Source organism: Notechis scutatus, chromosome 1 (genome assembly GCF_049901735.1).
Source record: "Notechis scutatus isolate UNSWTSFEM ecotype Mainland chromosome 1, rNotScu1.2, whole genome shotgun sequence".
Classification (NCBI taxonomy): Eukaryota; Metazoa; Chordata; class Lepidosauria; order Squamata; family Elapidae; genus Notechis; species Notechis scutatus.
Window position 1 is genome coordinate 249,367,014 of NC_142009.1, and position 26,075 is coordinate 249,393,088.

General features: G+C 38.7%; 1 protein-coding gene across 2 annotated transcripts in view; it reads right to left on the reverse strand.

The window, feature by feature from the left end:
* Positions 1 to 10,427, reverse strand: part of SPON1 (spondin 1) — a 341,950-nt gene extending 331,523 nt beyond the window's left edge. Inside the window, exons 1-2 of one of the 2 annotated variants that reach the window (XM_026664802.2) lie at positions 10,189 to 10,254; positions 9,720 to 10,023 (exon numbers count right to left, since the gene is read on the reverse strand). In XM_026664802.2, the coding sequence (XP_026520587.1) occupies positions 9,720 to 9,957 (238 nt within the window). In that variant the 5' untranslated portion in view covers positions 9,958 to 10,023; positions 10,189 to 10,254. Of the gene's footprint in view, positions 1 to 9,719 lie in introns of both variants that reach the window. The other variant, XM_026664804.2, reaches the window with a different exon arrangement.
* Positions 10,428 to 26,075: the final 15,648 nt, after the last annotated feature.

Here is a 26,075-nt window from a genome sequence, read left to right on the forward strand (position 1 = left end):
GCAACTATTAAATTCATCAGAATTCCTGATTGCTGATTTGAAATTTCCAATAAGTTATCCTAAAGGTGTTTTTTTTTCAAAAAAAAAAAAAAACCCTTTGGCGCAACCATTACTTGGATATCTAAGAATCTCCATAGATATTCCAATAAATTAATTCTACCCAGCATAATTAATAGATATTTGAGAATTTACCTCTTTGCTGTCTATCTGATCTAAAACTTAAGTCATTCTGGGAGATTTTAGTATCTCAGATAAATAATATTTCTACAGAAATGTTGCTAAAGAAGTGGTCCATGGTCCTCTCATGTATTACCGAAGACCAGACGTGGTATTCACCAGGTTTTGACAAGTTCTGGAGAACCAGTAGTGGAAATTTTGAGTAGTTTGGAGAACCGGCAAACACCACCTCTTGACTGGCCCCACCCCCATCTATTCTCTGCTTCCTGAATCCCAGCTGATCAGCTGGGTCTTCTTTGGTTGCCCTGCACATGAGAATGGAGCTGGAAAGCAGGTTAGTGGGGTGGGGTGGGGATGGGATTTTGCAGGAACTTTTCCCCAGGAGTGGGGAGGGAATGGAGATTTTACAGTATCCTTCTCCTGCCATGCCCACCAAACCACGCCACGGCCACCAAGCCACACCCACAGAACCGGTAGTAAAAAAAATTGAATCCCACCACTGAAGACTACATTGGCTCATTGACAAGGTAATGTGGTCCTAAGTAAACATATGTCTGTGGTACTTGTTTATTTAGTTTTTATTAATTGAACAGCAAAACCAAACAGGTAGAAAAATATTAGTCATATTTTCGCAGAAATCCCGTCTGATAACTTTCATTCTTCCTGGTAAAGTTAGTTCTCTTGGCTTTGTTGAAAGCTAAAATTGGGCCAGTTCATATCATTTGTAACAATTTTCTCTGTCCTTCTTTCTAATAGTTCACATTTATTTAAATTAGAAGCATCAGAAATGGATAACATCTGATAAAATCTGCCCTGCCAAACAGTATGAGTTGTACTAGATTTGGCCATAGGAAAAGTAACTGCTATTAGAAACTTCTATTCCTAGTTAACTCCACACTAGTATCAGATTCATACTTAAGTTTGGAAACCAAAGCAGGATGATAGGGAGAAAATATTTAGTGTAAGTGGGAATCTTACCAACATGATTTTTCTCAATATTTTAATGTAAAGCAATCAAAACAACCCAACGTCAGTATACAGTATCTACTCATGTAAGTCTTCTAAATAGCTGTTTGTTCTACAGTCTTTATAAGGCGCTTTCCTGTAAACATATGCCTAATGATTTTTGCAAGTACTTTGTATTGAACTGCTTGAGTCAGTTCAAGCCTTAATTCCATTCCGGTTATTTTAATGTTCCTGAATTAAGTAGTTTCAGTTGCAAATTTCACCATATTTGAAATTTTCTTCCCTCCAATTATAGGGAAGGTGATAGGCAAAATAATCACTGAAGCTGCTTACATTGTCAACCCTTCTGATCCTTTTCCTCCTCTTCTTCATTCATACCTCCTCCCTTCTTTCCTACTTGTCTTTTTTTTTTTTTTTTTTTTTAAAGGTTGATAAACTGGTCTCTCATCACTACTTCTTTTCCTGAGTCTTGGAAACTTGCCTATTTATGTTCTTTGTTGGAAAAATCTTCCTTGATTTTTCTTTTTGTCCTAACTTCTGACATCTACTTTTTTTCCTTTGTAGCTAAGATTTTTTTGAGATAATAGTCCCCCTTCAATTCCCCTTTCACCTCATATTATTAATTGGGTACTCATTTCACTCATGTTTTTGTGTAGGATACCCTATAGCCATGATGGTGAACCTATGGTACATGTGCTGGAAGTGGCACTCAGAGCCATCTCTGTGGGCACGCGAGGCATCGCCCCAGCTCAGTTCCAATGCGCATGCGCGTGCACCTCCCACCAGCCGATTTTTGGGTATCAGCCATGCATGTGTGGGGATGGGGCACATGTGGAAGATGCGTATGCATGCTCAGGGGGATGTGGGGGTCCCATGCCATGTGCAGGGATAGGGGGAGTACGGGAGGGTGCATTGCATTATGGGTGCACGCACGTACTTTCGGCACATGACAAAAAGGTTAGCCATCACTGCCCTATAGAATATTTGTTGGTGCATATTGCTAATTATTTTATTGGTGATATATTGTCAGCACTGGTGCTAGTAGACTTATTTACTGTATCACATTTGACATTATATATTTAACTTCCCTTGGTATTATTGGTGCAGTATTTCAGGGTTTCAATCTGATCTTTTCATGGATGTTCTAAGTTTTGTGGAATATCTTCCAATATTTTCTATTAGCACTAGGGGTTCCTTGGGGTTCAGTGTTAGGCACCTTATTATTTTATTTGTACATGCTTCCAACAGGCTTCTTGATTTCATTTTACCAGTTCAATTATCTTATCTATGTTGATGACTTCTAGTCTCATTTATCTATCTGTGTTTTTTTCCCCTTTGGTTTCCAAGGCTGCCAGATGTGGGTCTCACCAGGCATCAGAAAACTGGAAGTCTAAATTAATGCTGATCTTTAAAAAAACTGTTAAAAGTTGTAATTTTCATTTAATAAATGCTCATAAGATACCCCAATTCCATATTACAGAGATGACTAAGCTGGTGGTGCATTCTTTGGGTCTCACATGAATTATTGTACCAATCTGTTTTTTGGGTCACCACATTTAATCCCTTAATTTGTTATCTGGAATACTGGTACTCATAATACTCTGGACCTTTCTTATATTGTCCCCATATTTTTTTTTATCACCAGTATAATCAGTAGTTTGAACATTCATGCCAGCATAAATTGCTGATGCTGATACATCATGCCCTATGTATGGTCATACCAGTTATTTTTTAAAAAAAATGCTGCTGGTTCAGGGACTTATGTATTTGATCCAACTACTAGGTAGAGATTAATACTTTTTCCTCTGTTTTCCTCACTTTGCTCCAGTTCTATAAAACTGTCTTTTTCCCCTCCCATAATTAAACTTGGAGTCAGACCTCTTTAACATATAGAAAAGCACTAAGCCTACTTCTTTTTCTTGAGACCCTGTGAAAGCTAGTTTACTATGAAAGTTAATATGTTTTAAAATTTGATATTAAAAATAAAATGTAAAAATTCATTAATCTGAATGTACAAATATTTTACTTTATTATACTAACAATTATATCAAAACCTATATTGTGCTTAGTTACAAATCCATGTTAGATATGTTGCTGCTACTACTGCTACTACTCTTATTAATTGACTCAGTTCAATTGTTGTGCAAATAAAGCCACTAAATTCAGTAGCAGCTCCCTAAAATCTCTACCTCTTAATCAAGCAGCTAAGTATTTTAGATTTGGCCAGAATAAGACTAATTTTGCTAAACTTTGGCCCTTTGGGCTACTTATTTATTGTTTTTATACATCCAGGCATTTAAAATGTGTATATACTTGGATGGCTAACAATAACCCACAAACATTCTCTTTCTGTCTGTCTGTCTGTCTGTCTGTCTGTCTGTCTGTCTGTCTATCTATCTATCTATCTATCTATCTATCTATCTATCTACATCTACATCTACATCTACATCTACATCTACATCTACGTCTATCTTTGAACACAAAGTTAAAAATAATCATAATACAGTAGTTGAGACACCACAACAATCTCACAATATAGCTGCACCTATATGGGTCTCAATAATCCAGTCCAGTATCTTGGGAAGGATTGGAGCCCTCTGAATCTCAGGGGGGAAGCTGTTCCATAGGGAAGGTACTATGACAATTAACTTTAGGATTAAGAGCCACTAAAAGCAAGAAGAAACCTGTAATGATCAGTTCATTGTCTAGATCAGAAAGATGCACTTGTAGCATCATCCACTGAGGGATGGATGGCTGTATGTATTCTTCAGAGAGAAGAACGAATGGAGTATACTTTCCAATTAGTTGTAGAAGTTGATATTGTAGGAAACAATCCCACAAATGCAGTCAAACAAGTTTGCCAAAATGTGATACCTCACATTTCTTACCATATAGAGTATAGTAAGCTGCAATAAAGCAAGTCTTATATATCTCCCCAGCTATCCATGCTGATGTTTGCTGTGCTTAATAACCCTTCTGTTTTCCCAGTCTAAGGTAGATTTATCAAGCCTGCAGGGAAATTCAACTATCTTTTTTCCATTTGGTTTTGCTCATTTTCTCATATGCTCATTTAGTTGGGGGTGGAGGTAAAAAAGAACAGCCATAGTGGCTTCATTTCCACTTGACTTCTCTGCAATTTCAATGTCATGTTGGTACAGAAAACTGATTAATTAACCCCATGGTCAACAGTCCCCTTGATACAGCTAATCCCTTGATACAGGGATTGTTTTAACTCTATGAAAACTATGTCCACTTAGGGATAAATCTTACCTGTCCAGGGTCCAACTAGATCAACAGATTCCTTCTGGAATCCACTCATCCCTCTGACCAATCAAGCCAGTCACAAGGACAATAGCTTAGAGTTACATTCAATAGAATTCAGGGAAAAATCTATTTCTCTTCTTCTACATTCTGCCTGCAATGACCAGGGATCGCCTAATTCGGGATATGAGAAATAATATGAGATCATTCAAAATGTAGAAGTCAGAACAAAAGCAGGTCACTTCCTACTCCCAACTTCCTCTCTCTAATTCTGTTATAATACTCTTTTCCTCCTGAGATCCTGTATCTCAAACCTGAGATGAATCAGAATGAACTGTATTGCCCCCATCTAGCCATCATCTAGAATTCTGCAGCTCCTACCGGTATTTACCAAATCTACAATATCTATTATGGGTTCTTTCTGTAGGACCACAACTCTGTAGGACAATTCTTCTACTGTGCAACCCTGCACTATTGGTCCCTTAGGTGAACCAAGAAAGATATTCCCACTGTGGAAGGAACTAATTACAAGCCTTGCTTTTCAATGGAGTTGACATTTCTCTCTGCCATTTGCCTAGGAAGGATCCATAATACTATATCTACATTTGCTATCAGAGTAGATTATACAAAGTTTCACTCAAAACTGGCAGGCTGCACATACAGTAAGAGAAAGTTTGGACAAAATCCCAAATCTTATAGTGGAAAGAGTCAAGATAAAATATAATTGATTCTTTTTTCTTCCATTCTAGTACTCCTCTTCATTTCAAAATATTAGAACTCCCACAATATTATGCCATATACTGTTACTAATGTCTTACTCTTGGCCTTTCTAAAAAAAAAAACAGCCCTATGATAAAGAATAACAGTGGGAACCACTTTTAAGAAATAGAAATAATTTGCATTATTGTATATAAATAGATATATAAAGCTATACACTTGAAGATGCTTTTGCTCAACCTGCATTCACATCTTACTAGTTTTATTTGCAGTGCAATTATAAACCATTGCGAAGAATGTTATATTTTAGCCACAGCAATATTAAGTCATCTACACTCATGATGCTAACAAAGTTAGTCAAAAAGAGCCAACATTCACTTATTCTGGTTCTTAAAAGAGAAGTGGCACAGGTGCTTTGCCTCAAGGGACAAGAGGAAAACAAAGACCCAACTACAGCAACATCATTACATACTTGTCTATGGCAGCAAAATGTATTTGGTGAAGCTCATCTGTAGATAGGATTGCAGCCGCAAATTAGCTTTATTTGAAGGGAAGTCTTCAAAATCATTGGACTCACCTTCATATATTGCCAATGGTGTTTCCTATCTCATATTATATTTGCAAGGTGAGAGAATGTGCTGTTGTTATTATTTACTGAAAGCTGCCTCTCTGTCACATTGTAACCTTTCTTATTTTTATGACAGCTTCTCTTTGGATTTAATGGAAGTCAAGGACACTAGATCCAATGGAGAGACTATTGCATAATAAAAGACAGGACATCAGAATACTTTCATCCATCTAGGAACTAAGCCTTAAAGTTAAGGTCATCTACACTCATGATGTAGATTGCAATATTTACTCTTCCTGGCCAATTCTGGGGCATCAAGAAAGGAAAGGTTGGTGTAGGGGAGCCGCACGTGTGCATCTCCATAAATCAGTGGTGGCTAACCTTTTTTGGCTGCTGTGCCCATAATTGTGTGCGCATGCACGCAGGCGCATTCAGGTGCCAGCACCCAGAAGGTAATGCGTGCTGCCTCCCACGCCCCCTGTGCATATGTATGCGATCCCCCCATGCTCACCATGCATCTGCAAATACATGTGATCCCCCACATATGCGCTGCGCATCTCTGCCCCCACGCATGCACGCCAGATACCCAACAATCAGCTGTCGGGTGGTGGCATGCGCATGCACAGTGGGGCTCTTCTGGGCAAGCTCTCACATGCCAGCAGAAGTGGCTCTGTGTGCTGCTTCCAGCACGTGTGCCATAGGTTCGCCAACACAGCCATAGATGGATAAACAATGCATTTTATCCCACTTTCTTCACTATTGGGGATCAAAGTTTTTAAAAAAATTGTGGCATAGAAATTAAAAGTGAAATTTCACTCAAGGTTTCCAGAAAGTTCTTCAACTATTTAACTGGAAGCTAGGTCCATTGTTAGCTTCTCTCAATCCTCTCTCAACTCTTTCTGCAAAGTTTCTTTGTATACACTCTCCAAAACCCCAAGATTTAGACTAATTTCTGGAGCACTTGGGGGCAGGGGGTGGAAGAGGAAGGGGAGAGTCTGCAATACTTCAAGGATCTCCTACAAAGTGATCTTTTTATTGTAAAAAGAAAGTAACCACCCACATTTTTCCTAGGGGGAAAAAAAAAGCTTTTTGAAAACTTTTGGCTCTGTATCCTTCTAGAATTTTGAGAAATGCAATGTGGTGAGTTGCTAACAATTTCTCTTTCAAACTGAAATTCTTTTGGAAAAAGAAAATTACTCTTAAACTTGGATAAAAGTATACTTGGATAAAACTAACAGTGGGGTGGAGAAGACTCTCTTTAATTTTAGACTGGAAAGAGCCTATCTTCATCCACACCATTATTTTTCCATTCTCTACTACAGGCTAACACAGAATACTGAATAATGTTAGATGACGAGCGTATAGTAGTTTCTCTCAGTGCTACGAAATAATCTTGGTGAATTAAACTGACCACCATTGATTATTAAAAGTTCTGCAATGCTTCCTGATATTTGTGAACTCTGGGTGTGAGCATGTGTTCATCTATCTGACAGCCTTAAAGTTCCTTCTGAGCTTTTGAGAAGGGTCCATAAATGGATTTATCGAATAAGGCACCATTGGTGAATGTGAAGAGTTTTATGCCATGCTTCTGTTGATTGGGCTTCTTTCTTTTCACCCCAACCCCAATCCAAAATCTTGTTCTAAGTAGACACTCTTAAAGCTCTTTAACAAAATTTCTCTCCATTTTCAATGCAGATCAATGCCTTCTTATAGGCCTTTCTTCACAAAATTGTGTATCACTTACACCTCCTGGTAAGTGGGGGGGAAAAAACCCAACAAAGGGTTGAAGTTGAAAGAGTTATGCTAATGATCTGTTTGGTAAATGACAGTGTCCTATGGATAGACCCAAAATCAACAAGATGTTGATTCACTTGAGAATGGATTACATCTTTCTTATCCCAAAATAAGTGATTGTCAGCTAAGCAAAGCAGCAGTGCTTATAAGCAGGGAATCTCTTCATTCCTGTTCTTTCTGTTTGAAGAAGAGCTCCAGGCTTCAAATCATGACTTCTTTTCCTTCAAAGTCCACAGGATGACAAAAATATCTGGGCTACTTCTTGGCATCAAGATTTTTCCACTAATGTCCTCAGCCTCTGTTGCCTATATTTCACATTTCCCAAAATTCTAAAGAACATTTCCTTGCTTCCTGATAATTTAAAAGCTGTGTAACCTCAGTTTGCCCTTAATTTAATCAGCTGTTCTTGTTGCATTCTTTGCATTTTGATAAGACAATTTCTGGGAGAATCATATTAAAATAAAAGTACAGGGGGAAATCTGCTTCCATACAGTATTTAGTGTGACACCATTCCATATTTCATGAGAAATACTAGTTAAATTCTTGTGACAGTTAATAAAAATAAAACAAAGTGATAATATTAAACTGCTATAAGAAACAAAGTTGCACTGAACAATATTTTTCTCATGCTTGTTCCATCCGGCTGAGTTTTAGGAGATTTTTGGAAGGATTTTAGTTTTGAATGTCATAAGTTATGATTGCTAAATGTTTGATGCCACATTCTTTGGTGCCAGCAGTTAGAACCACAACCTCTAACTGCTAGCGAACATGTACAAAGTCTTTGATTGCATTTTGTTGGCAAAAATTGTTTTTCAAGTTTGTTTTAGGAGTATGACAGATGTTCTCCTCTCATCCCACAACTTTTCAGATGAAACAAATTGTCATGCTTACAGCTTAACAGCTGCAAAAAAGAAATATCTAAAAGGCAGGAATCAAGTTGAGATATAGCAGAAAAAGAATTGCATCTTTAGAGTTGTACAAAGAGAACATTTAAGTTCTTCCCTATGTTTTGCTTCAGCTACTTTTAGTCAGCATTTCCCCACTAACCATAAGATAGTGCTCTAATCATGACTGGTTTATCGCTGATAGGAATCTGCTTTTATAAGAATATGTTTTAAGAGAGAGCAATTCAGGTCTTAGTTTAGTTTAATATGTCTCACAGGAGATGGATAAGTTATTTTGGTTGCAGTTTTGTTTATCTAAGCTATAGGTTAAAAAACAGTAGGAAATATAGCTGTCCCCAAAGTTATTTCTACTATCAGTACTTTCTAAAGGAAGAAGTGATGGCTAGGTTTAGGACATGCTAATTCTTCCAAAAAATGTTTTAAAAGATCTAAACAAATTAAATATTGGATCAGAATGCTTATCTCAGAATGAATCTGCTATGCCTGCTGAACAAAAAGTGATCTCTCCATTGTTTCATAATGGAGAATCCCTTATTCTCCCACCACAGTTATTTAGATTGTTCTTAAGATTTCCACCCTCAGGAGGGGACAAGTCCTACTTTACTTCTTAAATGCTTTATTCCATTTTCTGAACCCCAGAAGGAGTCGATGTTCGGATGGGGGAGTGGGGGGAAGAAGATTTATTTTCTATATTTTCCAATAAGATCGATTGTCACTGCATGTTCCTGAGCACAAACAGAGCGCCCTGTCTTCATGCTAAATAGCCACCCCCAGCGATTTCTACGAAACAAACAGGCTTGACCCATTTTACGAAGGGAAGAGGGGTGTGTGAAAAAGGAACCAGACTTTAAAGCAGGAAAAGGCAAAAAAAACCAACAACCCCAAAACCGGCGGTGGCTTCCAACAGCCCGGTGGTGCAAACTTTTCCTATTCCTCTATTTCCCAGAGAGATCATTGCAAGCCGAGGAGGGAATCTCCCTGGCCAAGTGTGAAATAAGGTAGGGTTGACAGAGAAGCGTGCAAGGGGCGATTTAGGTAAAAAATAATACAAATCATGAAAGGCGAGGGGGGCAAAGGGAGATGAATAGTATCGACGACCACGGGGAGAATTAGAAAGAGAGAGAAAGAGAAAGAAAGAAAGAAAGAAAGAAAGAAAGAAAGAAAGAAAGAAAGAAAGAAAGAAAGAAAGAAAGAAAGAAAGAAAGAAAGAAAGAAAGAAAGAACAAGTGTTTTGGATTCTGCGACCAAAGAGAGTAAGTGAACAATCCCGAGAAACCTCACTAGTTCCCCGGCGTTTACTCTTCCCAAAAAGCGCCCAAAGGTGCACTTACCCCGGTAACTGTTTCCGGGCTTGTAGAATTCCGGATCGCCTTCCACGCGGAGGCTAAATTCATTATACCCTTCCCTCCTCGTGCCTTGGGCTCGCAGGATCCGGCTGCAGTAGCCTTCGGATTTCGAGGCTCTCTCTAAGGTGTCGTCCGCCAACGAAGCCAATGTCACCAGCGGGAAAGTCCAGGCGAGCAACTGCAGGGCTCGGAAAGCAGCCGGATAACGCCGGCAATGTCCCATCCTGCGCGGGCGCCTCCAAACCAACTTCACCAATAAAAGCAGCAAAACGGCTGGGCTGAGCTGTGGCTGCCGAAATCACAACACGGACAGGTTGAAAGAGATGGCTGGGGAATGCCTGCCCCCCTCCCCCCAGACACACACACACACTCCACAGCCACCCCACTACCACCTCTCCTTTCTCGTCTCCGGAGAAAGCGAAAAACAAGCCAGGGGAGAAAAAAAAAACCTAACCAACGCAGCCTTTAATCAGTTGCAGCTCAAGGAGGTTTTCTCCTTTCCTCTCCTCTCTTCTCCTCCCCACCACCTCTCCAAAGCCTGGAGAGAGAGAGCGAAAAAGGCAAAGGGATCCTTCTTTTGCACGGCTTTCTTCTGCTCGATGGGAAAGGATCCGCTTAAGCCTTTGCCAAGGCAAAAGACGGGGGGGGGAAAGAGCAGAAGGGCTGATCTTGCCCAGCTGCGAAGTGAAGTGCGGTTTTGTTTCGCAGACCTTGTAATTTAGCAGCTCGCTGGTGTTTACTTAAGTCCGGGCTCAGTTCGCGGGGGTCGGCGAAATAGCAGAGCTGGGTGGGTTGGTTGCGGGGTACGGCGCTGTTGTCTCCAAGACGCGAGAGTGTATATGTGGGTGTGTGGTGTGTGGTGTGTGTATGCGGGCGCTTGGATCGAACGGCAGAGCCTCGGAATTAATCACCTACATTCCTGCCTTAGTCAAAAGAAACTCTTGGAGAAAAGAGCGAGCGGGAATGTTCTTATTGACCGCTCTCATTCGCCCGGCCGCCAGACACTGCAAACATTTGTTGCCGCCGGTTTCTCGGAGCAGATTGACCCCGAGATAGTCACCCTCCGTGACATTAAGCCCTCCCTCGTTTCTAGGATCTGGCTGGCGTAAAGTTTCCGAAGAGCAAACTTTAATTGCCTCGAGGAGAAACGGTAGGGGGGAAATGCACAACCCGAGAGGTAGTCTTTGCATGCTACGTGTTTACATGGAAGTCAATCTCCTTGAAGGATTAAGGAGAGACTTGCTGTAAAGATACTCGGGACTGTCCTAAATTGGAACTTTAAGCTCCGATCTAGTCCCAAAGCGAGGCGGGGTACCCAAGCCTAGTGAGCAACCACTTTCATAACCTCCCCATGGAAGAAAATATACAGACACTCACACACACACACACACACACACACACACACACACACACACACAAAACCCATTCATCAATAGTTTCTAAAAATGAAGCACAACCCAGCGCAGGAAGAAAAGTATTCCAGACTTACCTAGGGGGAAAAAAAGGTGAATATTGGTAATAGGAGATTCAATTCTTAAAGGAACAGAAACTATAGTCTGCAGACCAGGCAGTCAATCTAGGGAGATATATAGTCTTCCTGGAACAAAAGTCAAAGGTGTAACTGAGTACCTTACTAAAATAATCGACCCCATGGATCACCACCCCTTTCTTCTCCTACAAATTGGAACCAATGATACAACAATGAATCTGAAAAGAATAACAAGAGATTATGAACAGCTAGGGGAGAAAGAATTAGGAGCTCAAGTGGTGCTTTCATCTATACTTCCAACAAAAGGGAAACTTCCAATGAGGGAGCAAAGGATTTTAGAAACAAACTGATGTTGTCAGCAGAACTTTGGCTTCCTTAGGCCAGGGTCTGCATTACATAAATGAAGGAGGAAGGAATGGAGTGCATCTCACAAGAACTGGAGACAATATATTCAGAAAAGGACTGGCTCATCTTATCAAAAGGGCTTGAAGCTAAAGTTGAGGGTGGAGGAGGCAATCTTCATGACCTTTAGAACCTAATTCCAAGCCCAAACCACTATATAATCTTAAGGAGGAAGGGAGTAAAGAGAAAAAAGAAAAAATATAATGAAGTAGAGAGTGATAGAAAGGATGGAAATTCCAATTACAAAATAGGAGATATAAGAAACATACCCAAGACACATAAAGGAGTCAAATGCCTATACACTAACACTCAAAGTTTAGGGAACAAACAGGATTAACTTGAAAAATTAGTACATGAAGGCAGATAGTTGCCATTACTGAAACTTGGTGGGATGAAACTCATGACTGGAATGTACTGATAAGAAGGATACAAACTATTCAAAACAAACTTAACAAAAGAGGAGGTGGAGTTGCATTATATATAAAAGATCACTGCAGAAATACACAAAACCAAGGATGAAAAACCATATGAGAATCCATATGAGTCAATATAAGGGGGTGTGAGGTGACATTGCTATAGGTGTGTATCACAGACCACCCAACCCAGCAGAAGAAATAATTTGCTAATCAATTAACAAATATAGGAAACATACCATAATAGTAATGGGAGATTTTAACTACCTTTAATTCAACTGGTAGACAAACTCGGCAGAAAGTGGAGATCAAACAGATTCCTAACCAGCATAGCTGACAACTTTGTTGTCCAAAAGCTAGAGGAGGGAACTGGAGGAAAAACTATCCTGGACCCAATTCTTACTAATAGAGAAGAAGTGATAGAGGGAGTTGAAGTTTCCAGAACCCTAGGAAAGAGCGACCATGTCATACTGCAATTCAATATAATGCAAGCATAAGCAATAGAATATGATCTAACCAGTTTCTTAAAGTTTAAAAGAGCTGATTTAAACAAACTCAGACCCTAAGAAAAATCCCATGTATAAAAATCCTAAAGTAAAAAACAACTCAAGAAGCATGGGAAACACTAAAAATATTATCATAAAAGCCCAGTCCAACACAATGCCACTGAAAAAGAAAAACAAGAAATCCAAGAAGAAACCAGCATAGTTGCACAAAGATCTCTGATAAATTGAAAGACAAAAAAGATAAGTTCAAAAAATGGAAAGAGGGACACATAACTAAAGCAGAATATCAGCAGATAGTCTGAATCTGCAAAGAAGAAGTCAGTAAAGCAAAGGCTCAGAATGAACAAAGAAACAAAAGTCAAAAGATAATTTTAAAAAAGTTTCTTTCAACACACAAATAACAAGGAAAAAGTCAAGAAAACAGTCAGTCTATTAAAGAATGAAGATGGCAAGAAAGTAACAGGCAGAGAGAAAGCAGAGCTGCTGAGTGCTTAATTCATTCTTTGCATCAGTCTTCAGACAAAAAGAAACTATAACCCAACTATCAAAAACATAATTGTAAAAGCAGGGGTGGGATTCAACCAGTGTTACTACCAGTTCAGTGACTACGTTTTGCGTAGTCATCCCAGAAGACAACCTCAAGAACCAAAAAGATCTTGACACACTTGAACAATAAGCCCTATCCAATATAATGAAATTTAATGTGGAGAAAAGTAAGGTTTTACACCTGGGCAGAAAAAATCAAAGGTACAAGTACAGATTAAGTGAAATCTGACTCAAAAACAGTAAGTGTGAGGCGGACCTTGGACTCCTAGTAGACAAACACTGAAACATGAGTCAGTAGTATGTGGCAGCAGCCAAAAGAGTGAATACAATCCTTGGTTGTATAAACAGAGGCATAGAATCAAAATCATGTGAGGTATTAGTACCACTTTATGAATCCTTAGTAAGACCACTCCCGGAATACTGCATCCAGTTTTGGTCACCACATTACAAAAAAGATGTTGAGACTTTGGAAAAAGTGCAACTAAGAACAGCAACTAAGATGATTAAATGTCTGGAGACTAAGACATATGAAGAATGGCTGCAGGATTTGGGTTTGACTAGTCTAGGAAAAGAAAGACTAGGGGGGATATGATAGCAGTATTCCAGTATTTGAGAGGCTGCCGCAAAGAGGAGGGGGTCAATTTATTTTCCAAAGCACCAGAGGGCAGGACAAGAAACAATGGATGGAAATTAATCAAGGAGACAAACTTCCTAACAGTGAGGACTAGTAGAATTAACTAGTATTAACTAGTAGAATTAACTAGTAATTAACTAGTAGAACAGCTTGCCTTCAGAAGTTGTAGGTGCTTATCACTGGAGGTTTTTAAGAAGTGACGGGACAGCCACTTGTCTGAAATGGTATAGGACCATGTTGGCGAACCTATGCCACATGTGCCGGAAGTAGCATGCAGAGCCATTTCCCCTGGCATGAGAGAGGTCTCCTGGAAGAGCCTCATTGCACATGCCACCACCCAACAGCTGATTGTCAGGTATCTGGCGCGCATATGCAGGGGTGGAGGGGAGGTGCACGGGAGACATGCACGCATGACAGGGCCATGCTGCGCATGAGGAGATTGTGCACGCATGCGCAGGGGGCAGGGGTGGGATTCTACCAGTTCGCACCTATTCACTAGAACCAGTTGTTAACATTCTAAGCAGTTCAGAGAACCGTTGTTAGAAGAAATTACTGGTCTAATCCTGTAAGGAAGGCAGGAAGAAAACATTCTGGTGTTGCTTACAGAAACTACCTCTCCGTTAACCCTTATTACATGGCAGGACTAGACTTCCTGTCACTGGAACTTCTCTGGAGATTTTTTTTCCCTCCTTTGCTGATACTTTGCTTGTGTGGAGTGACCATTCAAAGTTACAATGGCACTAAAAAAAGTGACTTATGACCATTTTTCACAATTACGACTGTTGCAGCATCCCCACAGTCATGAGAGGCCAGGGGAGGAGATGCGTGCCTCGATGTGAGTGATGTTGAGTTGGCCACGCCCAACCAGTAACATAACCACCAAGCCATGTCCACCAAGTCACATGACCACCAAGCCATGCCCACCACCTAAGTCACACACACAGAACCGGTTGTTAAAACATTTGAATCCCACCCCTGGCAGGGGGCAGGGGGGCCCCAGCACGCACTGCCTTCTGGATGCTGGCATGCGAGCACGCGCAAGTGAGTGCACACGCAATTATCAGCACGGGAGCCGAAAAAGGTTAGCTACCACTGCTATCGGGTCTTCTGCTTGAACAAGGCACTGGACTAGAAGATCTCCAAGGTCCCTTCCAGCTCTATTCTGATTCTGATTCTGATTCTGAAAGAGCTATGCCAAGCCCGAAGACTTGGGGTAAAGAAATGAGGTCAGGGTGATTTTGTCTGTTTGTGTAGATAGTGAGCCATGTCAGGATAAGATCTGGTAAAGAATATCCCCAGTTTCTTCTGTCACAAAATACACATGGTGTGACTATAAAAAAGAGGCCAGATGGTGAATCAGGAGAGATAAAAATAGTACACCTGGATGAAACACAGGTGGGCAGAAACATAGAACAGGATAATGTCCAAAGCACGTTAAAAATTGGAGTTTTGACCATGTTGTCATGGCTGCCATCTTGCCTTTTTTATTATTATTATTATACCTTGTGGACACCCTTGCACAAATCAGTCCTGCACAAACCAGTTTATGTTCTTCAGCAAATAGTACAGGTAGTCCTCGACTTACAACAGTTAGTGATGGTTCAAAGTTACAATGGAATTGAAAAAAAGTGACTTATGACCATTTTTCACACTTACTACCATTGCTACATCCTCATAATGGTGTGATCAAAATTAAGATGCTTGGTAACTGGTTCATATTTATGATGATTGCAGTGTCCCAAGGTCATGTGGTCGTGTTTTGTGATCTTCTGACAAGCAAAGTCAATGAAGAAGTCAGATTCACTTAAAAACATGTTCCTACCAACTGAAGTGATTCACTTAGCAACTCTAGCAAGAAAGGTCATAAAATTGGGCAAAACTCACTTAGCAACATTTTACTTAGCAACTGAAATTTTGGGCTCAGTTGTGGTCATAAGTTGAGGAGAAGCTGTATTAAGGAGTGTTTTATTTTCAATGTTGGAGAGATTATGTAGTTATTGAGACCAGCAGCCTCAGCTTAACTTTAAAAAAGAACTTTTCACCAACTATATAGAAGGATGAGGAATTTCAAATACCCCAGGGATTTTTTCACATAGTTTAAAAAGAACTGCTGTTGCTGCTGCAACACACACACACACACACACACTTCCAATAAGCCTTTTTTTTTTTAAAGATCAGAAACATGGGCAACCAGTAGGCCACAGAGTGATTGAGAAAAGTATATCTAAGAATGACAAGAGTAGCACATCAAAAAAGCAAGGTCAAAAACCACCATTGTGTCATGTTTCTGAGAATGAGATAGAAAAATAAGAATCCCTTTTGCAGGATGAACCTCTCAAGAAGTCTGAGGTCACATTTGGTGATAATATTACACCACAAACATTAGAAAAGGGTTTTTGATAAAAGGGAAGAACTGTACATAACGACCTGAAACAACATATGTGTTATAATCTCTCTCTCACACACACACACACACACACACACCCCAAACTATTTTTTTGATTGCTATATTCTTTTTCTGTTCAATAAAACATGGAGGACAAAAAGTAATCACACACACACAAAATCCCTCTCTCCACCACCCCCCCACCCCCCACAAAAAATATTTTAAAAAAACCCCTTTGAAATATTAAAAACCAGTCTCTTAATTGCTAACCATAAGTCACTTCTATTCATAATTAGGATGATGACGGTTTTCAAGAAACAAGCGGGGCCTTTCAATAAAATGTGTTTATGACAGAACAATAGGGGTTTTATATATAGCAGTATATTTCTCATATAGTGTCAACTGTGGGTGGGGTGTTAGTTAACCTGAATCAGCTGAAGAGGGGGGGAAAGCAAGACAATAGTTTTCAAGCCATAACTCAATGAATTCTGGGGTTCCTTAATAAGATCAGAAAAACGTTCTGCCATTGTAGCTGAAGCCCCATACGCTGGTTCTGTAGTGTGGCAACTCACCTCATGCTGTTCTTTCAGCAGCAAAGAATAGTAATTGGGCAAACGGATTTGCTGGAATTTCCTCCTCTGTTCAGTTATTAATGGCCCTGACTGCCTCACAGTTTGGGCCTGGTAAATCAACCAGCCTGCTTAGATTGATTGAGACAAGACCGAGATGGCTCAGACTTGCTGGTGAAACTGAATCATGGTTTTTAGGACTTAGTCATCAAACCTTGATAGGCTGGGCTTTCTGAAGCCTCACGGAGCTTACCTGTCAGAAAAGGAAAGACAGGTCTGACAGGCTGGTGTGGTCAAGTTTCTTAATTTTCCTCTTTTAGATTCCCCAAGAAGTGTGTGCATGAATAAACATCAGGGTATCTGCTAGAAATGAAAAAGGAACCCATAGTGGCTGTCTTTAATACTGAAAATACAGTCGTCCTGTCCACTAACAGCAGAACCCACTGCAGCAGAATTGACGGGAATGAACAGAGTCTCTGATGATGGTCATTCTTCTTTCCTTGAAATGTTCATCAAGCTAGCGTATGAGATTTGTAGCAAAAAGCACACATTAGAAACATTTTTTTAAAGAAAAGTTTGCTTCAGCACTCAAGGCCTTCTCAAGAATTAGTAAAATGGTTGCTGCTAAACCTACTGCAGTTTTCTGTATTTTCCTTTGTATTTGTGGCAACTGTTACACAGGCTTAATCTTTAGCAAACAATTATTGAGGCTTTTATGGTTAAAGGATAAAGTTGCATTTGAATTGAATTCAACTCCTGGCAATTATGTGAACACTTTCGTTCATTGTAGTTTTCTTCATAATAATAGAGAAGCAGTAGACTGCTGTATTCTTCCTATTTTTTTTTCCGATTTTCCAGTCTAGCTCTCATTTTTCTAGCTGAGTTTTCCTAGTAGTCACCAGTCCACTTTTTCAAGTCATCTAACAAAGCATAGCTTTTTTCCAAAGCAACCATTGAATTAAGAGTTTCTTGTCCCTGGGCAAGAGGTTCCTGTCCAGAATTTGATACTTTCTATTCCTGCAAAGCTTTAATAGTTCTTTCTCTTTCTGCAACCAACGTGACAGATCATCATTGTATCCCTTTTATTATTACTGTTTACTAATCTGATTCAAAATAAACATTTCCTCCAATTAATAAGAGATTGCTCAGCCCAAACTGAATGGGTAAGCAGTTTTTACAATAAGGTGTTACTGTTTCTTCTTTTTCTTCATTCTGAGTCATGGGAAGAATGCTGATTTACAAACCTAGACTTAACCTATAACATATGCTTTAGGGAGTTATATTGTAATTTCAAGAGTCAAGAATATGAAAAGTTCATAGAGAGAAGTCTTTCAGTTGGGTTAGCTGCTCCAGCATAATGACTTCTGATCAGATGCTTTTTTATTTAAAAAGGGGATAAAAAACTGATCAATCTCCTATGTTAACCTTTATAAGAAATGATTGATGGTGGGTGTTTTATTATCCAATGTTCCTTCCAAGGCCTTCATAAGGGACTGAAACACAACTTGGGCTTCAGAGCAGGCTGGTCTCAGCATATTATGCTGAATTAATAACAAATCTTCATCCTGTATGAGATCCTGATGGCATAACTTAATTACATTGTTGTCACTTCCTGCAGCAACCTGGACTAGAGCAACGCATGGATTAATTTCAGGCTGGATTTGTGCAGTACCTGATCTATCTCATCACATGTATAAATTTCAATAGCACTTTTAATCAGACTATAGCAGCAGAAGAGTTAGTAACCAATTATACAGCCCTGGGTCATCAAAGAATAGACATTTTTTGCATTTTTAAAAAAACATAAATGCCATTTTATGCATCTGCCATCATTGACCCCTCGGTGGTCATCTTTTGATGCAATTATCTCCAGCCTTGGAGAGTTGGGTTCTGTTTCAAAATTTCTCTGTGGGCTAAGAAACAACTAAAAAGGCAACAGTTCAAGGAAACACCTAAAGGCAGAGGTGGTATTCAGCAGGTTCTGACCAGTTCCGGAGAACCGGTAGCAGAAATTTTGAGTAGCTCGGAGAACCGATGGTAACCATCCCCCAGGAATGGGGAAGGAATGGGATTTTGCAGGCCGCTTCCCCTGCCACACCCACCAAGCCATGCCACGCCCATCAAGCCATGCCCACAGAAACAGTAGTAAAAAAATTTGAATCTCACCTCTGCCTAAAGGGTTATGATGTCCAGTCAAGGAGTGGAGGAAGAACAATTATCTGAAGGGAAGTGCATTTCCCAGGATTAGTCTGTGTATTGGGATTAATGCAATTTAATTTACTATTAATTAAATGAAACCTAGGATGAATAACTGCAGATGGTAACCAAATGACTCAATATGCTGACATTCCCAAAATCCCCCCCTGTGGAAAGCTTTAAGAAGATCATTTTAAAAATAATAATAAAAATGGCAAATATGGTTTAACATAAGTAAGAATAAAGTGACACATACTAAGGCAAATAAATTGTACTAATTGGATGTGAAGTGCAGAAAAGGGATATTGAAATTGTGCTGCATAACTCATTAGAGCCATTCAGTGTGAGGCAAAAAGAAAAAAAGGCATGTTTTTTATATTAGGAAACACTGATAAATCAACTTTATCTAAAAGCAATTTTAGATAAGAGAGTCAGTTTAGCGTAGTGTTTAAACCATGGCTAAACCATGATTTCTAGTGTTTCCTTAGGCATGAAACCAGCCTGACAGTTGGACTGTCCCTTTCTTTCAAACATAGGAAGAAGGTAGTGGAAAACCATTTCTGAAAATGTTCCAAGAAAACCAGGGCTTATCAAGGCAGTCACCAGGAATCAACACTGACTTGAAGACATAAAATAAATATATACACTGTATAAACAATGTATTATATTTCTCTGAAATTTTGTGTGCTATTCTGGTAGATTGATTTCAAAGCTGATACTGGAGCCACATGTCTAGGTAGCCATGTATATTTGACAGTGCATATGAGATAATTAGTAAGAAAAGAAAAGCAATTCTACTCTTTTTTTAGAAGGACTTGCCATAGATGGCAAGAATGCATACTAGATGATTAAGTAGCTATCCCTCCAGGACAGCTAAAACATTTTCATTCGCCAGTTCAATTTTAATACCTGATTGTTCCATATTTTCTTGCTAAGACATGATGAAGTGGTTGATGATGATGCTATACTGTACCTATGGGGAAGTTAGCTACCATGAACTCGGCACCAATTCTTCTATATTATACTATCTTCTGTTTCATAGTTTGAGTCATGTTGATGAAGAAGGCTTCAGAGGAATCTTGTGTCTCGATCTATGACATGAGCTAGAGTGGTGCAGTGGCTACAGTTCAGTACTACAGGCTACTTCTGCTGACTGCCGGCTGACTGCAATTTGGCAGTTCAAATCTCACCAGGCTCAAGGTTGAGTCAGCCTTCCATCCTTCCAAGGTGGGTAAAATGAGGACCCAAATTGTTTGGGGCAATATGCTGATTCTGTAAACCGCTTAGAGACGGCTGTAAAGCACTGTAAAGCAGTATATAAGTGTTAAGTGCTATTGCTATCCATTACATTATCCATAGCTAGAGTTTAGGAAATATTTTTTGACACCAGCATTCTGTTCTCCCTGAGATTAATTTATTTTAGTACAAGAACTAAAACAAACTAATAAAAAATGAATTAATTTACTACACTCCATCTCATCATGCATACATGGAATATTAAAATATGATCTCTTCTGAGTGGATTGGATGACCTCAGAAAAATTCTGATTTTTCATAACCTAGAATAAATAGTTACATTCAGTTCAGTGATAAGGAACTACTGGGAGACCAAACACTGACCATGGATAATTTGGTTACCTAAAATTTGTTGAGTAAACAAATTTTAAATTACAATTGCACAATGTATACCTTGCTAAAAATGAATATTGAATTCCTCTGAAGGATGCTTGAATAAGAGGATTGGTGCTTTTGTAATTATTATTAAATTTGCTTCTTATCAGCCAGCCTGCCCACCTGACTTCCATCCTGCTTCTGCCTTGCTCTCCCTTGTTTAAAAGCTGAATTGCCGGAAACATTCCTAGATGGGCAAAATACAGTATATCTTCTTAGAAGTGCATGTTTAACTTAGCAACTGATATAAATAAATTAACTTGCATTGCCTAGAGCCATGAAATGAGTAATTTTTGCAGTAGAGACATTACAGAATACTGGCAATGTCATTAGGCATAGCCATCCTTAGGGTTTTCTATTTGTTCTACCAATTAGAGTTTGTTTGCCTAAAGTGGCTGCCTTGATACATGAGCCTAAAACACGTGCAAACTAATAAATTTACCATGAATTGCTAGATTTAATAGAAAAAGACTGGTGTTTTAAAGGCGATGGTACTGCTTTTCTCATGCCTGTATTTCATTAGGATGCAAAACCTCTCCTGTGCCTATCAGCCAAACCTATGTTTTATAGAGAAATCACTCCATACTTACGAAGTGGAGGCAATTATGTGGGTGTAGCTTTTTATTTGCTTTGCTTTTGTTTGTTTTTTAAATAATAGCCTGACATACAGGTGAAGCTGGTTTTGGCATGACATATTTATAAGATCATGGCATATTCATCTGCTACATTTTGAAGCCAAACTGAACAATAATAAATTCAGAAATTCTGCTCTGCAATTGAGATTGGTTCAGAAAAGCAGAAAGATTCAATGATTGCCCTTATGCATCTATGACTAAGGAGAATAAAACCAACAGGTTGCCCTTTAAGATAAATGCATACATTGTTTTACCAGCTAAGTCAAAAAGTGGGTGAGTGTATTAATCTTAAATGATCATTCGGAGTCTAAAAAGACTTCGATGGACTGCTGACTCTCTTATCTTCCCAATGTATGTTATTGGTTTGTCTGCCATGCATGTGATTGTATCATGATCTTTTCATTCAACAGAACACATTTGCTTTCGGATATGAAGCAAATGGAAAACAAATGCACTGCTGACATTTAGACAAGTCAACATCTTTGGACCTGTTTATGCTTTTTTCAGCAGTGGGATGAATACTGGTGGGAATGCCCTAGTCCTTGAAGATGTTTACAATGACAAGCGAATGCTGACAAAAATCTTTACCATGTTTCTATAAACATACATAGTCATGAAGAAATTGAGTTCCAGGCTTTCCCCCGCATGGTTATTTAGAAAATTTCTTAGTAGGGTCTTTCAATTCTAGATGCCTTTGAATAAGACTCTTCATCAGTATTCAAGCATTTCTGGATTCCAGGTCTTTTGAAAAAGACATTGTAGCTTAGTGAAATTGGGAATTAGACTGTAGACTTCCTTCCAATGTTTGCTATCAAATAAATGTCAAGAGTTTTTCGCTAGTGAATTGATACTTCCTAGTACTTCTTTGGTGATCAGCACAACTTTAAGGGTAGGGCAAAAAGAAACATGAATGTTTGGCATTTTGCATTTGCTGGTGCATGTAAAACCTACAAATACAGGGAGACTTAATGTAGAATTAGAGAACCCAGACAGGATAATCTCTGGAAATTGTCAACCAGCTTTAAAATGGTGGATATGACTGGTTGATAAAGAACCTGTCCCTTTTTAATCTGTATTGCATGTAATGTTTGCAGTAAAACCTGGGTGGTCACACCTATCATTTTGAAGCCAGTTACCATTGTTGCAGTTGCTTGTAGACCCAGCATTTGTCCCAGACCCATATATATGTATTTGCTTAATCCAACTCTATTACCCTCCTGATTTTGCTGAGAGGATATCAGAAATTATGCACCAAAGTCTTTCTTTGGTGGAGTTGCTGGTATCTCTATGCCAGGGGTGTCAATCTCATGTCGTCACAGTGGCGTCACATGACATATTACAACTTTTTTTCCCCTTTGCTAAACCAGGCTTGGTGGTGGGCAGAGCGTGACACATCCAGCCTGCAGGCCATGAGTTTGACAGCCCTGTCCTATGCAGTCAAGTGTGAAAATTAATACATGTTTTTAAAATCCTGATTCCCAATCCAAATAAAGATGGGCTTTTGTGAGGACAAGGACAGAAAAGAGAGGCATCTGGAATGTTTGGCTCCAGATTCTGAAAACTTGCTTGGTTGCATAAAAAAATAATAAGTTAATGACTTCATACAATTTCACAATTGGAGTATGGCACTATTGTAATCAAAGGCTCTGTTTCCCCAACATGCCTAACGAACTCTGTCAAATCCACTTATTGTCAGAAATCATTCTTTGTGGAATAGATGTTCCTCACCTCCTTTCTCCAGGAGTGATATCCCATCCATCCTTAATTTCTGCACCAGGAGACTCTTGACAAGTATTCTTTAAGCCACCTAAAGATATTTGGGAGGTGTATTTGGAATCCCAGCCTTAGTAATGAAGTCTGCATTGGCTTCCCTTTTTAGACATTCTTCTCAGCAATTTTTCTTGGAGAACATGGAGGAATATTTAATAGGTTTAATTGTTCCACAGTATGACTCATCGGAAAAGTTAATTTAACACTGTGCATGATTGGGTCTATTTGAGGTTAAATTTAACCTCCCAGAGATTATCGATCAATTAACCTTTGTTTAATTAAGACTGGGGGAACAGGGGCAAAGAATTATTGCATTCAATAATGTAATTTTGTAGAACAGACATAAAAATAGTGTTAGAATCCTAACACATCACTCTGTGTCAGCAATATAAGAGTTAAAAACCACTGGTAATGTATGAGTTAAAAGCCACCTTATGCTCTAAATTGGCCAAATATTCTCTAGACTAAAAAATAGTGGCCTCTTCTACTCTATGTTTTTACTCATAGTGAAATTTGCCATTCACTTTAGTGAAATCCAATTAAAACTCAGATAACCCCATTGTTTTTAACATTTATCACAGGGGTAGCTGATGGAAATTTAACAAACTTACTGCTGATGCACAAAGTAGAAGCTAATTCTTCATTCAGTTGCTTCTTACTGTAGTTAACACAACCAACAGGTCCCATTTTTTGATCAATTTTTTTTAAAAAAAATCAAAACTATCTGTGAATAAAATGTGTACAATTCTAGTTTACCAACTTGGTCTGAAAGTTTTTGTTTTGCTTTGTTTGGAGAACATTAGCTGCATATATGCCAATAAAATAGTTGAAATTGTTAATATAATCACTTGCAAAAGATTATTCTTTTTCAATAGCTTTCTCCAATATAGTCAGAAGTATTAGGAATAGGACTATAATAGCTGGAGTGAAGATATCCTGGCATCTGAATCTTGTGACTCGTATAAAGTAGCCATAGCTGAATTTTCAATTACTTGTAAATTCTGAAGTTCATCTTCTCTTCCAAGTTGAGCATAGGATCCTTGTGTTCAAATTTGAACTTCCCTCTTCTGAATTCCTCTTCAGGACCTTGTGGAGCTGTCTCTTGGTCTGGTGGTTTCATGAGACACATGACAGGTGGTTTCCCCCCACAAAAGGCAATGTGCATGTAGTTTTTGAGACCACTGAAAATACTCAAGAGACAACTATTATTGCTATTTGATAGCATGGTTATGTACATGTTTGATAAACATAGAGTCTGAAATGTTGACTGCTGTCAATCATTTATTCATTTAAGGTCTAGTTAAACAGAGCCTAAATGAATAAAGGCTTACAAAAAAAATCAAACTGTATTTGTGATTAATACATACATAGATAAATTATGAGAAGGTTGGATGTAATAGCTTAAATTGTGTTTTCCACCTCCCTCATATAATTATTATCCCTATGTCTGTGCTCAGTCTTCAAATAGATGCCATATGGAAGTGATCAATAGACATGTTTTGTTCCTTTAACTGTTTAGTTCTCCTTGCTATGCAGCAATAAAAACATGGTTCTCTTGTTAATTATTTTAAAAAGTCACCTCTCAATTGAGCCTATGAAATAGATTCCTCTCACAAAAATCATAATTATAATTTTGTTTGTTTTCTAACATCTGTTTGAAGACTGATTGAATATGCAACAATTTGAATACCAGACCGTTTATAATTAAGCTGAGCAATCAATATCAATCTGACTCACTAGCATCTAAATTAACGGCTTTCTTGCCTCTACTCTTTGCCTTTAACAGCAGCCAGTCATGCAGATTTTAATGAGGTTAAAAAAAACTTTTTTCCTTCACTTCCGTGCCTTGCCAAGACATGCTGCTTTGCTAAATTTCTGGGAAGATTACAGTCAGAAAACTGGTAAGGGTAAACTTGGATTTAGGAAAATGAGAATACATGCCACTTTTACTGGCAAAAGAATTATTCCATAGGTAGGATGGAGCATATTCTCTGTCTCATTTAGGATCTCATAAAACGCCTGGCATTTTCATTGGCATGTAGGGGCTTTGCAAATAAAAGAGTGAGTTGGATGTAACTCTCTCTCTCTCTCTCTCTCTCTCTGTGTGTGTGTGTGTGTGTGTGTGTGATCTATCTATCTATCTATCTATCTATCTATCTATCTATCTATCTATCTATCTATCTATCTTCTATCTAAAATCATCAGCTCCACCATTCAGGATTCTAACTTGAAGCATCCATAAACACTTCACACTTGAACACATTCAGTGAAGAGAAACTTAGCATCTCGTGGAGTGATTGTTTCCATTGTTGTACAGCTTTTACTATTAAAATATTTTCCATTACATTCAATCAGAATATGTTTTTTTAATATAATCTATTATTCTACACTCAGTTTTCTGGGATGATAAAGAATAGGTCCTGATTTTCTTTGCATACCTGAAGCACACATGAAAGTCTGCTGGATGACTTGGGCCCAGTCACTCTGTCTCAGCCCAATTCACCTCACAGATTTGTTGTTGTGCGAAAAATAGGAGGAAGAAGAGATTAGATTTGGATTTTTGGTTTTAGTTTATGACTGTAAGCTGCCCAGAGAGTTACCTTATGGTAAGATCAGCAGCCAATAAATGTTATAAATAAATAAAGCCATGCCTATCTCCTTCAACTATTCTCTTCTCAGGACCAAATATTCTCAGTTTCTTTTATTTTCCTTCAAATGACTTATTTTCTGGTCTCCCAAAAACCCTACTCTGAACTTGTTTCTGAATCCTTTTGAAAAGATTAGTGACCAAAAACTGGAGACAATACTCAAGCTGGGTACACAGACTAAACTGGAAGTATTACTTGCCATGATTTGGAAACTATACTCCTGTTGATGCAGTCCTAAAATCACAATTGTCTCTTTTGAAAGCCATATCATGCTGATGAATCACATTCAGTTTGTATTCAACTGTTATTCCAAATGCCGTTGCCAAGCCAAATATTCTCCATTTTGTTACATCCATTTGCTTTCTGTTTCCTTAGTTAATAACTTTGCATTTGTTTTGTTAAAAGTTATTTTTAGTCCAGTTTTCTTACCAATCAAGATTGTTTTGAATGTTATTTCTGTCCTCCAGAGTATTAAC